This window comes from Pseudonaja textilis, chromosome 5, assembly GCF_049901715.1.
Source record: "Pseudonaja textilis isolate UNSWEBS1 chromosome 5, rPseTex1.2, whole genome shotgun sequence".
Taxonomy (NCBI): domain Eukaryota; kingdom Metazoa; phylum Chordata; class Lepidosauria; order Squamata; family Elapidae; genus Pseudonaja; species Pseudonaja textilis.
The window spans coordinates 35,388,159-35,404,378 of NC_141994.1; the positions used below are offsets into that span (position 1 = coordinate 35,388,159).

General features: G+C 35.1%; 1 protein-coding gene across 8 annotated transcripts in view; it reads left to right on the top strand.

Moving 5' to 3' along the window:
- Positions 1 to 16,220, top strand: part of NAV3 (neuron navigator 3) — a 464,771-nt gene that overhangs the window by 434,600 nt on the left and 13,951 nt on the right. For 7 of the 8 annotated variants that reach the window (XM_087934496.1, XM_087934492.1, XM_087934487.1 and 4 more), the window contains 7 exons: positions 1,764 to 1,917; positions 5,130 to 5,304; positions 7,003 to 7,100; positions 7,752 to 7,847; positions 9,432 to 9,600; positions 10,891 to 11,126; positions 15,941 to 16,095. In XM_087934496.1, coding sequence (XP_087790622.1) covers positions 1,764 to 1,917; positions 5,130 to 5,304; positions 7,003 to 7,100; positions 7,752 to 7,847; positions 9,432 to 9,600; positions 10,891 to 11,126; positions 15,941 to 16,095 — 1,083 coding nt within the window. Of the gene's footprint in view, positions 1 to 697; positions 764 to 1,763; positions 1,918 to 5,129; positions 5,305 to 7,002; positions 7,101 to 7,751; positions 7,848 to 9,431; positions 9,601 to 10,890; positions 11,127 to 15,940; positions 16,096 to 16,220 lie in introns of all 8 variants that reach the window. The other variant, XM_087934494.1, reaches the window with a different exon arrangement.

The following is a 16,220-nucleotide window of genomic DNA, read 5'->3' on the forward strand; positions in this document are numbered from 1 at the left end:
GCCACTTGCCGCTCTGCAAAATATTCTGCTGGTTGCGGATCAAGAAATGCTACCCATTTCAACATATATATTAAACTGCAGTGATGCGTTAAAAGGGACTTTCTTTCTTTCTGGTTCACAGTTATGTACCATAATAGTGCAATTGTGATTCCTCATGATACATCTATTTGTTGAGGTGCAGCATTTCAAATTACCAATTGGGCAGAGGCAGATATCAAATATCTGAATATTTTTACCTGCTGAAATAATCTTTTTGCACATTGCAAATCAGCCTACCAGAAAAGATAGGCTGAAAGCAGTTTCTCTTAAAATGGTAGATTAAACCTGCCTTAAATGTGTGGCATAAAATAGCAATCTTGCATGTAATGATTGCACTCCAAAGCATGCTGATAAAAATCACACTGAATACTGTAAAACCTTAAAATTGTACCTTAAGTCTTGTACTTGTAGGTTTTGGTTTTGATCATTGTGGTTTATGTTGTTCCCACATTCAACATGATAATTAATGAAAGGCATAAACAAGAGTTGTTTAAATTGTGACATAATCTTCATAATTAGTTATCATTCCCTCTTAAAGCTTTTACTTTTTCATTCTACTGCATTTTTATTCTGTTTCTTTCTTGGTTTCTTATCTTCTAAACCATTTCCTTTACTTTCTGTCTGTCTGCATCTGTCTGTCTAATGCGTGTATATGCAGGTCATCTCTATTCTGGGCTCCAAAGAAAAGGCAAAATGGTCCCGTGATCTACAAGCATAGATCCCGGTAAATTGGTACAAGGGGCTTGGAGTTATTTATCCAAGAACTAGATGGAGGTTATCTATTTTTTCCCTAAATGTCTTTGCAGGCATGCTTTGAAAATACAGTATATTGGTTATATGTTGAAGAAAAAACTAAAACTAAAAGAGTATTATGTGAACAATGGTGTGGTTACTATGGTACATCAGTTTAGTAATGAGAAGAAAGGACATGTTTTTTTTTTATGCTCCAAAGGAAAGAATTAAAAATTGCATTTTCAATTTTACTTCATTGTTAAAGTTTAAATGTTCTCAATTTCATCTTACCTGGTGTCAGAAACAGAAGCATGTTGTCATGTATATGTATTTTCTGCTGTCTGTTATGCCATGCACAAAGGTTTCTTGTTTTCCAAACAGAATATACTCGGTGCAACTCATGGAAAACTTTGAATATTTAGAATTTTTGAAATAGTTACAGAATAAATTCCACAGTCATAGCATAGACATTTTAAACACCACAAAAAAAGAAATCAAGTCAGTTCACATATACTGATACTTAACATAAGTATTCATGTAATCTCATTATACATGAGTTGGACTGAAAGAGAAATCTTCTGAAAAAATCAAAAGAGAAAAGTAATAGTTTAATAGTAGCAATGAATTTTTAAACTGTACTATTTTGAAAATTGTTTACTTTTAATGAAAGCAGAGGTACTATTTAGTATAGGAATGATTTGTAAAATTCAGTCCTATTGAATTTGGAGTATAAAACATCATTGTTCTTATAAAAGAAAATAAATAGAAAAGTTGTAGAAACAACATTACAACTTTACCTAGATACTGTTTCCCCCTTTCACTTTTTTTCAATTAAATTGATTCATATTGCTTTGATGAAATTCTCCCTCCTCCTCCTAGGAATCAGCAGCAGAAACCTTTTCTGATTCTTGGATATACTATAATAATACACTCCGTGAGAAGAGAGCCTTCCTTTAATTTTCTGCCTCCCTACCTTCTCCTGTTTTTTTTAGGATCTGTGAATGCACAGAAGCAGAGGCAGAAATAATTCTGCAGCTAAAAAATGAGCTCAGGGAGAAAGAGCTCAAACTTACAGATATTCGTCTTGAAGCTCTTAGTTCTGCCCATCACCTTGACCAAATTCGGGAAGCCATGAACCGCATGCAGGTCTGTTCTATGGAACAACTGATTATTTATTTATTTTTAATAATGGCCAATTGTAATCACCCTGAACTTAACAGAGCCATGAAATGGGATGAAAGCCAGCAGTCACTATTGGGATTGAAAAATAATTAGGTGAAAGACAAATTAGATTGAACCGTTCCTTTATAAAAAAAAAACACCCATTATTTTACATGACATCCCTGTGGTAGTTATTGGCAAAAATTCTCTATAATTGTCAATTTTTTTTGCAAAATGTTATAACTTATTCAAAAAGCAGAAGGACTTCTGGGTATTTAGAATATTCTGGTTGCTTCAATCAAAACTATATATTTTAAAAAAAAGATAATCTTCACAATTGCTTATTTTAATGGCTCAAATTCAAACTAATCAATATTATCTTTTTTTTCTACAATTGTCTTTTTCATCAGATAAGCATAGCCAAATCTGCATATTTCACATTTACTTTACTAATTTCAAGCATTTAATATGATTGCAGTGCTGTGCTCAAAGTGCAAAATTGAAAGAGTACAATTCAGACCAACCTGAAATCAAATTCCAAGAATCTGATAGAATGGTTCTTGTACTTGTGGAGATATGAGCCCTTTTGTACTGAAAAGCTGAATTGATGTGATTCAGTCTTCTAAACAAAGAAAATAAAATAATTCAGTGGGTCAAAAAGATAGAATGCAGTGCTTAATTTGTGAAATACCAGTATACATATAAAAATTCAGAAGTAAAAGTTAAAACAATATAGATAATATATACCGAAAGACTAATTTATCTAAATTTCTGCACTTGCCATGTTCATGGGTTTCTTATTCTGAAATTGTAAACAACTGCACATAAAGTAGGTAAATATGCAGAAAGATTTTATTATGTATAGACTCACATGAAATACAATGTAGCAAAATTTTTGTATGCACCTTTTGTACACCTACAACTGCACTCCCTCTTGTCCCACTAATTCTATAATAGAATGACACCACATTGGTGGGACTCATATCAGGAGGAGACGTGACGGCCTATAGGTCAGAGGTTCTCAAATTGGCCTTGTGGTATAAGAGTCATAACCTCACCCTGAACATCAAAAAGACCAAAGAATTGATTATAGACTCCAGAAGATGCAAAGCAGAGCCGCTCCCACTATATATCAATGGAGACTGTGTGGAAAGAGTTCATAATTTTAAATTTCTAGGAACTCATATTTCCAACAACCTTACTTGGTTGGTCCATACTATGATCACTGCAAAGAAGGCCCAACAGTGTCTGCACTTTCTAAGGTTGCTGAAAAAGAGTGGTTTGGGTGAGAAGTTGCCAGTTACTTTCTACTGGTCTAGCATCAAGAGCATTTACTGTGTAATGGTGTGGTATGCTGGATGCTCTGCAGTGGATAAGAAGAGGAACACATAACTCTCTGCAGTGCTCCAGAAAGTTATAAACACAGCACAAAAAATCATAGGTTGCTTGCTCTCTTTCTTCTTTGGAAGAGATTGCGAAGACCAGACTCCTCTCTGGAACACTAAAAATCTCCACAGACTGTTCTCATCCTGGACATTCATATTTTGATCTGTTACCATCAGGGAGGTGTTATAGGTGCCTTAAAATGAAGACTAATAGATTGAGAAACAGTTTCTTTTCCAAGGCAGTAATTGTCTTGAATCAAACAGTGCATTTGTGATTTAGTACTATTATTATAATAATTATTTTAACTTTTAAAAATCTGTGGTGTGATTGTGATGTGGTGTTTGGGGCACTGTGCTGGAGTAGCTTGCAAATTTCATTGTATTCGGTCAGATCTTCTGCTTTCTGTGTTCTGTGATTACTTAGGGAATGGGTAATTTTTTCTTATGCTGTTTCCATAATTTACTTATAACATTTGTCTAGTTGAGTAATAGTTGTAATTGTCAAAATATCTGAATGACTGATTGCCAAATTAGAACCTTTGTATTTAACTTAGTAGTTTTTTTTTTAAAAAAAGCACTGGGATTAGTTTGATGAGTTAATTAATTTGTCATTGCAGGAGACTTAAAGAAAGCACTGAACCCTTTCTTTCCTTACCATAATATAGAGCAGCCATCTCAAACTCAAGGCCCACAGATCAGATCTGGCCCGTAGGGTGCTTAGATCTGGCCCATTGGGCCGGCCTGGAAAAAACAAAGGACCAGTCCAGGGTACCTCTACTAGTGAAAATGGAGCTCGGGGGATCACATGCAACCCCCAGGCTCCATTTTTGCTGGCAGAGGGGTGCCGGAGGCAATCCAGGCCAAAAATGGGGGATGGGGGGACGTGCAATTCTCCCACTCCCGAGCTCTGTTTTTGCTGTCAGAGTGCTGCAGGAGGCTATCCATTTTCACTGGCAAAGGGCTATCAAAACAAACTAAAAACAAATGGACAAACGTTTCCCATTTTGCATTTTAGCACGCAAGAAGGGACAGGAAAGAAGAAAGAAGAAAGTCAAAGAAAAAGAAGGAAAGATGGAAAGAGAGCAAGGAAGGAAAAATGAGGAAAGAGGGGAAGGAAGAAGAAAGGAGAATGAAGTGGGGAGGGAAAAGAAGAAAAGGAAGGAAGGAAGGAAGGAAGGAAGGAAGGAAGGAAGGAAGGAAGGAAGGAAGGAAGGAAGGAAGGAAGGAAGGAGATTATAATGAGAATGAGGGGGGGGGTCTCAGGGAAGTCCTGCCTTAGCACTTGGCCACCTTGGTGGCCCCACCAGGTGTCCCGTGTCACGCCCACCATGGCCACACCTGCCCACACCCACATGGCCATGCCCACCAGCCCTCTGAGGTCAAACACAACCCTGATGCTGCCCTCAATAAAATCAAGTTTGACACCCCTGATATAGCGAGTCAGCCTTCATCTGCAATTGGTGTTTTCAATGGAAGGAAAGAGATCTTTAATCTGAATTTGATTTAGTTCTTTAAGTCTATTTTTAATTACATAAAATCTCCCACAAAAACTACCACTTGGATTTATCTTAATTAAATGCGAGACTAATTGTCATGATATTAGATAGATATTATTTTGCTCCATCACCATAATTATATGATAGCCTCAAAGTTCTAGCTGCAATACCAATGAAAATTCTTTCCATATTTTTTGCACCTCTGTTAACTGTTTGATCTCAATGGTTAAATTATCATTATCCATATTATGCCAGAAAGATTAGAAATCTCTGCTTCGATTATTCAATTGTTTCTTACTTGTATTTTAAATGTTAGAATGAAATTGAGATTTTGAAAGCTGAGAATGATCGTTTGAAGGCTGAGACTGGAAGCACTAGCAAACCTATCAGGCCATGTTCAGAATCCTCAAGCAGCACATCTTCTTCCTCTTCACGACAATCTCTAGGTCTCTCTTTGAATAACTTAAATATCACAGATTTAGTTACATCTGGTAAGTAAAAGCTTTATTCTCTTAACAAATATTCTTGCATCAAGGAACACTTCTCTTTCTCTCTCCTCACACATTACCCCACACTTACAGACTTCTTCCTAAATATAATTTTATTGTCAAAGTACAGGGAAATGTAATTAAATTTGGAAAGGTGCTCATTATATAAATGAGGTTTACAACTTTGAAAATTAATATGAAATGAAATAATCCTGTGTTGTATAAAGGAAAATTGAAATCCTACATTTTTGTTGTTTCTTTCTATTGTATTGCAACAGTAGTATTGGCTGAGTGTTTCCTGCTTTCACTTGAGGTAGCTTCTATGAGCTCATAGCTTTCTATGAGGGAAGCTTCTTCCATCAACAGAATATAGCTCTGTATACAATCTATGTGTATGCAATACATATACAGCAAAATATTGTATATAGAAATTGAATAATTAAATGTGTATATATATATTTTTCTTACATATGTGTGTTATATCTGTGTGTCCATATGTATTTTAATTATCTAATATATTCATGTTCTTTTTTCATTGTACATATACTAATAATAAGAACTTAGCAGCAGTTTTTAACTTATTTGTGAATATTTTCTTCTTTTGTGGGGTCACATTTGGAGAGTACTTTCTCAGATATTGGGAAATCTTGGGCTTGAGCTTTAAGGATTCAGAATTTTCTAAGGGTACATTTGGATTCAAGTCCCAAACAATCCAAATATATATACCTTTAACCCCAACCCTTTAAGTAGGTTTGGGTCTACTGTTTTATTTTAGTTTTCTAAAATGATGGATGCTTCAAAAATACAAATGTCAAGGATTTAAATATTTGATATCATGCAAAAAAGGCAACTAAAATAAGGAAATTAGGCCAAAAACTTTTTTTCTCTAAAACAAATGGATAACTCTGATCCAGAGTAATTTTCTTTCAAGAAAATTGTAACCTTTTTGTCATACTTGAAAAACAAACTTTCTTTACTATGCTGTTTACCAAACTGAAACTCTATGGAGATTCTCAGTCATCCAGATCATGGTTGTCCTAAAGGTACTTTTTCAAAAGACAACTCGACTTTTTGATTTTTCTTTGAAGACATTTCAGTTCTCATCCAAGAAGTTTCTTCAGCTCTGAATATGACTATGTATTTTCAGTTTATTCATCCTTGTTAAGTACTTGAAGATAATTGATGAATTTTATTTGTATTATTGATTTCATCTTGCATATGATTCTCATCTTTCCTCAATGATGTAGTATCTGTTTAACATATTTTTTTCCTTTTCTTTTTCTTGTTTTCTACTCTCAACCATATAAGAGTACCATTGAAATGTTAATTATTTTTGTCTTGGCACTCAATGGAACTCTGCAAATGGATGCAACATGCTGATTAATATCTTAATACTGTAACCAGTTTGAACAATCAATCACACAGGGAAATGGCTTTCAATCCATTTATGATCCTCATTAAGTAGATAAGTATGCACATAGAATTGGAAATGTTTCTTTACACATATTACATTCCGACATCCTGAGTTGGAATCTGACTCCAAATCAAAGATTCCAAATATTCCAAATATGTATATTTCTTTTGCTTTTGTCAGCAAAAAATAATAATCATAGACCATTATAATCACAGCCTTTTACAGAATATATTCACAGGAATTAACTTTATTTTTAAAGATCATTTATTTATGGTTTGCTTGCTTAGATATTTTACTGGAAGATGTTGCAGATGGAACTCTCCATAAAGAAGGCCAGAATGTTAAGATTATTGTCACAATAAACAAGGGCTATGGTCGATCAAAGGTATTCTGGCTTCCAACTTTTCTTGCCATTTTATTATCCTAATTATCTTTCTGTAAATGCTACTGTTGCTATAGAGGGTGTTCTGTTCTAATCAACGATTTATTCAGATTAGACTGCAACAAATAATATTGAAAGAATTCCTTTTTCTTGTGCTGTACTTACACTGGCATCATCGACATTTATTGCCATTTTGGTATAATTATGTGTGATTTACAGAAATGTGGACATTTATAATTGTATCAGAAGTGGAGCAGTGGTTAGAATGTAGCATTGCAGGCTAATTCTATTGACTGCCAATTGCCAGCAATTTGGCAGTTCAAGTCTCACCAGGCTCAAGGTGAGACTCAGCCTTCCATCCTTCCAAGGTTGGTAAAATAAAGACCCAGATTGTTGGGGGCAATATGCTGACTCCGTAAACTGTTTAGAGAGAGCTGTAAAGCATTGTGACTTATATACTGTAAAACAGTATATAAGTCTAAGATATTGCTGTCAAGAAATGTTTTAATATAAAATCTGCAACATATTTGGTCTCTATCTGTAACATAAAAATGCTATTTTTCTCTGCAGAAAAACACTCAGGGAAGCTTGACAAAAAATGTATCAGTATTGAAGTGACTTCTTTTATGTATCATTTATCTCCTCTCTTTATAGGACCAAAGAATACAGGCATATTTGATAGGTTCTATCAGGGTCAGTGGTAAAACAAAATGGGATGTATTGGACGGTGTAATTAGACGACTCTTTAAGGTAAGTTTTTGCAAGTTTAATACAATGAGCTTTAAGCAGATTTTGTGAGAGATTTGAAGTTACCATATCCCACCTGCAAAAATCCAAATGATTACTAGATGTCAACCAAGAGACTCAGAGATCTCTACTTGTGGGCCAGGTTTTTTACAAACCAAATATGTTAGTTTTATATTTGCAACCAGTTAATAGGATAGTTTCTTATTATCTATTAAGCATAAAAAATAAATAACAGGTAAATAAAGAAAAACATATACGAGGAGCCAGGACATTCCCCACAATCAGTTAAATAAATGGATTTCACATCTTAAGCTGATTAGGGTCCATGAGATTAGGGTTCATTAGTTTTTTGGGGGATCCTTGGTGTCTTTGAGCTTGGTTGTTTTCTTGCAAATATTTAATTATCAAACTAGGAAACATCATCAGTGCTAGAAGGAAATGGGCTTTGCTCTCATTTTATATGGAAGTGCCTTGCCCTCCAGTGTTGGAGTGGTCTCGGTAATACCTTGATTTGATTGTTTACTATTAATTTGTTTGTCTGAGTTGGTAGTTCTTTGATTGGGGTATTAGCATGGGGCCATGCCAAAAAAAAATCTCATTTGAATTACTATAACATGCTGTATGTGGGGCTGCCTTTGAAGATGATTTGAAAATTTGACTTCAGTGACCATAGAATACAGCCACATGACTGTGATGGGCAAGAGCCTTTTAAACAGGATTATACTATACTGCTGATGCTGCATTAGCTACCTCTTTTTTCCCATTCAAGCTGTTACTTATCACATATAAAACCCTATATGCCTTGTTTACAGATTATCTGTCAACTTTTGATCTAAATGAAATGTTTTTATCTTATATGGTCCAATCAGGAGTAGTTGCCATCTTCCAAAAGTTAGACAGAAAGGAATGACGAAGCAAATCTTTTCCATTGCTGTGCAGTTCCTTAGAAAAATCTGCCACGTGAGATTTAAAGGGCCTTACATTCTAAGCTTTTAGAAGGCTGACTTGTAAGATAGCCTGTAGATCAGGGGTGTCAAACTCGCAGGCCAGATGCATCACATGCTGGCTATGCACATCCCTGTTTTAGAGAAGGGGGAAAAAGTCACGATACGTCACGTGACGACAACATGACTCTGCAAGATTGACACCCCTTCTCTAGATTAAAACTTGTTACTTTCATAGAACTACCTAAATGCAGCTAGGGTAAATTGAACTTCATTTGCACATGTGATAAACTGGCCAAATGGCCAGAACTATTTTCTTCATAAGTTAAGAAGATTGAAGTTTCTGGTTTTCTCTAGTTTTTAGTTTTTATGATGATATTTTTTAAATACTTGTGTTTTATTATTACAAACTTTGAAAGATAGAAATCAAGACAATTATAATTATGTCTTCTAAAATCCAACAAGAAATATTAGACATTTTTGAATTATTATTTTTTTGACATTTCTATTTAAGCTTAATGTATATTTTTGATCTACAAGTTGTGGTAATGAGAATGGTATATGAACCAGTAGGTTAATAATTCATTCATTAATACTGCAAACTATGAAAGTTTCCATTTGTTGTTTTTAATTATTATTTTAGGAATATGTTTTCCGAGTAGATCCAGCTACTAGCCTTGGTTTGAGCTCAGATTGTATAGCTAATTATTGCGTAGGTGATATAATTAGAGCCCATAACCAAGAAGTGCCTGAACTGCTACCTTGTGGATATCTGGTTGGAGATAATAACATAATCACAGTGAATCTTAAAGGTAAAACACACCTTTAATTTATTCCCTTGTTCTTCTGCATACACTGTAATGTTGTATTCATAATATACTGTTCAGAAGAGTAGGAAAAAAAAACTACTAAGCGATCAATTGCACTTTTAAGTAGTATAAAAAGTCAGGTAAAAATAAAAGTAATAATTTAAAATAAAGTAATACAATTGTTGGATACCAGTTTGAAGGAGAACATTTCAGGAACAACAGACTATAAGTATTAACTGACCTGGTACAGGTTAGAATAATTAAAATATTAAGCAACCTGGTAAATCTGTCCTGGTATACAATACTTGAGATGGCTGCTTTTTAAAACAGTCTGGAACTGATAATGGCCATTTTTCTTCTACACAAGATTTCCACAAATTAGTTTTCCAGAGGTAAATATGACAAATATTACTTATGTGAATTTCAGTGTTGGTTCATAAATGCATATCTTCATCAGTGACTACATACATACACAAACACAATGAATTTTAGTCTAAGATTCATTATTACTTAGCTATTCAAATGAAAATAGACATTTCATTTTTAATACTTTTTTGTGAGCTAAGAATCATATTGTAAAGAACAGAATCTCGGAATCTATATACTGATTCAGGAAATTCAAATAAAAATAACATTGACCAGTCCAAACATATATTTGGGACAACCACAGGCAAATATGTTTGTTGTTAATGGACTGGACATAGCCACATAATATGAGACAGAGCTGATCTATCCTTTACATTTCAAACATAGGCCTTATCGCCTCAACCACTTCTCCACTGATGCTTCCTATTTTAACACCATCTAAAATTACTTATTAATGTTAAATTCATTGTGAGAATCTCATACATACTTAGTAATATTTTTTATTTATTTTAAATGAAGACAAACCTATAAACAGGATAAATAAATATTGAAGAATGAGGAGTTCGGATTCTGAATCAAATATTTCAACCATGTGGACAGTGTGTGGGCCTTTCAAACAAACTGTCTGTGATTTACAGAGATATTTCTGATCTGCTAACTTATGCTGTAATCAGTTTGACCTTTCTAAGTGTCTAAGACATTTCAGATATGCCTTGCTGCCTCACCTAGTTTTCACTTCACATTTGCTTTGATTGCAAGTGCTTATCTAACCATGTTGCTACATTAATATTCAATGAATTTACTTTTTAAAAAAAATATGAAAAAATATTTCACTAAATGATTCCATACTTTCTCCAAAATGACATAATCAATAGGATGTTTTTCCCCTGTTTTACTTCTTGTTTTTTGTTTTGTTTTTGTTGTCAGGAGTAGAAGAAAATAGTTTGGATAGCTTTGTGTTTGATACATTAATTCCTAAACCAATTAGTCAACGGTACTTTAATCTACTGATGGAACATCACAGGATTATCCTATCAGGACCTAGTGGCACTGGAAAGACCTATTTAGCCAACAAACTTGCTGAATACCTGATAACAAAATCTGGCCGGAAAAAAATGGAAGATGCCATTATTACTTTTACTGTTGATCACAAATCAAGCAAGGTAAGACTTCAGAAAAAAGCTATCAATATTATACACATTAAAAAGTAGCATATTTCCTTCTTTGTATTAGAATTAGGTAATAACTGAATTTTTAATGTTTTTACTGGATAATAAGTGACATTTTACTTGCTACTTTCATATATTCATATTTGTAATGATTTGCCACAGCATATTTGTATTCATTTTGCCATTTTGTGCTAATTTTGTCCTTCTTATCTGACATATTGTTTAATCTGATATGCCTAATATAAAATAGGGAAATGATACATCTTTGCTGCTCCTGCTTTCTTGAGTATCCACACTTACGCTTCACAATAAGATGTGATCCAGCTGGTTTATATTTGACTTTTTATATAGTTAGACACAGTACTATCTGGGTCACATAAGGAATACATTGTCCTTGCAATCATCACATCCCAACTAATCTTGGAAAATACAGAATACAGAATAATAGAGTTGGAAGGGACCTTGGAGGTCTTCTAGCCCAGTTCCCTGCTCAAGCAGGAGACCCTATACCATTTCAGGCAAATGACTGTCCAGTCTCTTCTTAAAAATTACACGGAACACCCACAACACTCACTCACTCTCTCTCTTTATATATATATATATATGAGGGTCTTGGCTACAGAGTACCCTCATCTCCAGAACCAAACGCCTAGCTGACAAAGACCACCTGAGAACAGAATTACACACCCTCACTAACGTATTAATTTCCAACAAATTCCAAAGAAACACAATTACCAACCTAATCCTAAAGGAAACACTCCCCAGAAACCGAGACACAGAACAGGACAACGGTATTGTCCTCCTCCCCTACATCAAAGGCACCACAGATAAAATCAGCAAAATTCTCCATAATTCTCCAGCCTTTGGCACTGACCAAAAAATAGCCAACATCCTAAGAAATCCCAAAGACAAGATCCAGCTAGAAAACCAAGGAGTTTATGAAATACCATGCAACAATTGCCCAGCCACATACATTGGACAAACCAACAGGGGAATAAATGCACACATCGCAGAACACAAGAATGCAGTCAGAAAAGAAGAAAATATTTCCTCCCTTTTCCAGCACCTTAAAGCCACAGGACATGAAATTAATTTTGAGGGAACCAAATCAATCTCCAATACTGAACACTTCAACAAGAGAATAATCAGGGAAGCCATCGAAATAGAGAAATAGAGAAACACCCCCATAACATGAATAAACGGGACGTCCCACCTACCAGACATCTGGAAACTAGCCCTTATCAACAAATGAGTCCCAGCCATGAAAATGAACACCAGACCCAAAACAACGCATGACGCCACCACCAATCTCCCTCACAGACTCAAGCCCATAGACGAAAGGCAACCACCACCCAGAAACCAGGCCACAGCTGCATCACTAGCTGCCACACACCCCGACCCCCAAACCAAGCAAACTGACACATGTCATGAACACATAGCCAGGCCTCAAACTCAGAGCGAAACCAAAACCCAGAACGTCACATCACAGCCACCTGCTCACATCACGGAACTCAGGAGGTTATACCACAAAACCTCAGGATGTTACTACACAGCCAACAACCCAGGAGATTACAGCAGAAGACCCAGGATGTCACAACAATAGAACTAGAAGGTTATCACACAGCCCGTGATCCAGGTCATTACAACCCAGGAGATTACAATACAAGACCCAGGATGTCAAAACAATAAAACTCACATAGCCCATTACCAGGTTGTTACAACACAGGAGGCTGATAGACATACAGCCAATACCTCAACCACATATGTTCTTATGAAAAAGCCAGCCAATCTGCAAACATCGACTCCATCAACCAATCAAGAAATGGCAATACAGCCAACCTCCCCACCAGTATTTATAGAGAGATGGCAGCTCCAATCACGCTTTGCTCGCACAAGTACGAAGTCGAAAGCACCAGCCTGAAGATGGTGAGTGGGATCTCATCAAAATGTCACCAAGATACTCTCAATCTTACACAGGAAAAGTCCTGAACACACCAAGACCTGCCTACCTATACTTGTGAAAATCTACGAAAACATATGTGTGTGTGTGTGTGTGTGTGTGTGTTTGTGTGTTCTTTACATAGAATATGTGCTTAAAGAACACCCACAACTTCTGAAGGCAAGCCATTCCACTGTTTGTTTTCACTGTTAGAAAGTTTCTCCTTAGTTCTAGATAGCTTCTCTCCTTGATTCGTTTCCATTGTTTCTTGTCTTGCCTTCTGGTGCTTTGGAAAATAAGTTCACCCCAATTCTTTGTGGCAGCCCCTTAAATATTGAAACACTGCTATCCTGTTATCCCTAGACCTTCTTTTCTCTAGAGTAGACATACCTTTATATGTTTTAGTCTCCAGGCCCTTAATCATCTTAGTTGCTCTTCTCTGCACTGCAAAGTCTCAATGTCTTCTAACAGGTAACAGATAATCCAAGTTGGAAGGGACCTCTAATCCAACCCTCCACCCAAGCAGGAGATCCTACACCATTTCTGACAAATAGCAGTCCAATCTCTTCTTCAAGGTCTCAAGTGGTGGCACTCCCACAACTTCCGAGGGCAAACTGTTCCATTGGTTGATTGTTCTCACTGTCAGAAAGTTTCTCCTTATTTCCAGGTTAAATCTCTCCTTGTTCAGTTTCCATCCATTATTCCTTGTCTGGCCTACAGGAGCTTTAGAAAATAGCTTGATCTCTTCCTCTTTGTGGCAGCCCCTCAAATATTGGAAGACCGCTATCATGTCTCCCCTGGCCCTTCTCTTTACTAGACTAGCCAAATCCAGTTCCTGCAACCATTCATTGTATGTTTTAGCCTCCAGTCCCCTAATCATCCTGGTTGCTCTTCTCTGTACTTTTTCTAGAGTCTCAACATTTTTTTTATAATATGGTGACCAAAACTGGATGCAGCACTCTAGGTGTGGTCTTACTAAGGCTTTATAGAGTTTTTAAAATGACTTAACCAAAACTAGATGTGGTATTCTAGACGTGGTCTTACTAAAATTTTATAAAGTGATACTAATATTTCACACGATCTGAAGTGGTTATTTATGCAGCCAAGGATTGCATTAGCTTTTTTAGCTGTTGCTGCACACTGCTGGCTTATATTTAAGTGACTGCCCTCTAGGACTCCAAGATCACTTTCAGTTACTGCTTTTGAGGCAGGTTTTACCTATCCTATACTTGTATATTTTGTTTTTCTTGCTTAAGTGTAAAACCTTAATTTTCTCTATATTAAATCTCATTTTGTTGGACATGGATATGTGTTCAATATCCATATTTACACTTAAGCAAGAAAATCAAAATCCATTTGGATCCTGAGCCTATAATCTGAATTATTGATTATTACTGCCAGATTAGTGGTCTGGAATTTATTAATCAACTATTTAACTGTTATATATGGAGTTTTACAAGGTTCTGTTTTCTTTTACATACTAAAAATTATTTTAAATGACTGAGATAAATTTTGTAGGGATTTGGAGTAAGGTATTTGAATCCATTTTATATCTTTTTCATATTGGATTAAGATGTAGCAGTTATCTCCCTGAGAGGCTGTGGTGGAATGGAAGAGGGTGAATAAACTAAAATCCACTTGTATGATTTACTTATGACGACGGAATGAAGAACTCAAGAAGTTGAGGATTTGCTTTTAAAAGAGTCACACTTTCCTACAACTTAATTTTCCTCACTTGGTAATTTAGGATCCAACTGTACAGATATAGTAGTTGCCTTGATTTAGATTGTAGGAGTTTAAAAAGTTTAAATAACCAGAGCTACACTTCTTCCATATGTTGTTGAATGTCTTTATATAACATGGTATTGTTCTTCAGAAACCTGTCAAATAGATTTAGCAAGTTATATTCATTTGTATGTGTGGTCCTTGAAAAGTATCAAGAAATTGCAGTTGTTGAAAAATTTAGCAACTAGGTTGCTAATTATTGCAAGTACTGTGCAGTATTTGAGAGTATTATTTGAAAGTTCCGTTCTCCCTCATAGCAGCTTGCCTGATTATTGAAATTAGAAGAAAAAGCTTGTTCCATAAACTCACCTACCTAGTATGCCCAAAGCTAGAGAATGTTCTTTCCAACAGACTGACTCTCTGGGTTTTAGGTATTTAGGAAAATGACAACAATCTTGTGTCAAACTCTCAGTTTTAGTCATTTTTTTATTTTAATGATTCTGACTTTAATTTTTACTTTAAGTAATACTGATTTTCTGTTTTGTATATTTAAATACTGTGATGTGTATAAACAAAAACGTGTGGAAAGAAAGAAAGAGGAAGGAAGGAAGACAGAAAGAGAAACAGAGAGAGAAGGAAGGAAGGAAGACAGAAAGAAAGAGAAAGAGAGAGAGAGAGAGAAAAAAAAGGAAAGAAAGAAAGAAAGAAAGAAAGAAAGAAAGAAAGATAGATAGATAGATAGATAGATAGATAGATAGATAGATAGATAGATATAGATAGATAAGGTCTATTAGCTATTAGAATTCCTAAAAGAATGGTATAAATATGCAGCTTAGGTACATAGGTTCTTCTATCCATTAAGAAAACTTCATGATCAGGATTTGCTGATTATATGAAATAGCCTTCCTGCATTTGAATAAAATCAAATAAAAAGTCCTAAATATTTTACTAGATTTGTATTGTATGTATTTAACAATGTATTGTAAATATAAGTTTTGGATAAAGAAAATGCTTAGGCAAAACTGTTTTGCTTGAGACTGCCAAAATAATTTCATGACACATAGTTTTAACAATGATACATAAATGTGAAGTTGGCAATAGAAAATACACCTGTCTTATTATATTCTTCTCTCTTTTTTTGAAGGATGTTCAACAATATCTTGTTAATTTGGCTGAACAGTGCAATGCTGATAATAGTAGTTCTGATCTTCCTGTGGTAATAATTCTTGACAACCTGCACCATGTTGGTTCTTTGAGTGATATCTTCAATGGTTTTCTTAACTGTAAATATAACAAATGGTAGGTTGATTCTTTGATACTATGCAACCTTTCCAATTCTGGCAATTTTCAAAGACATTGAATTGAAGGTCTCAGAATTCCAGGATTTTATGTTCCATTTATAAATGCAGGAAGTTGTAATTTAT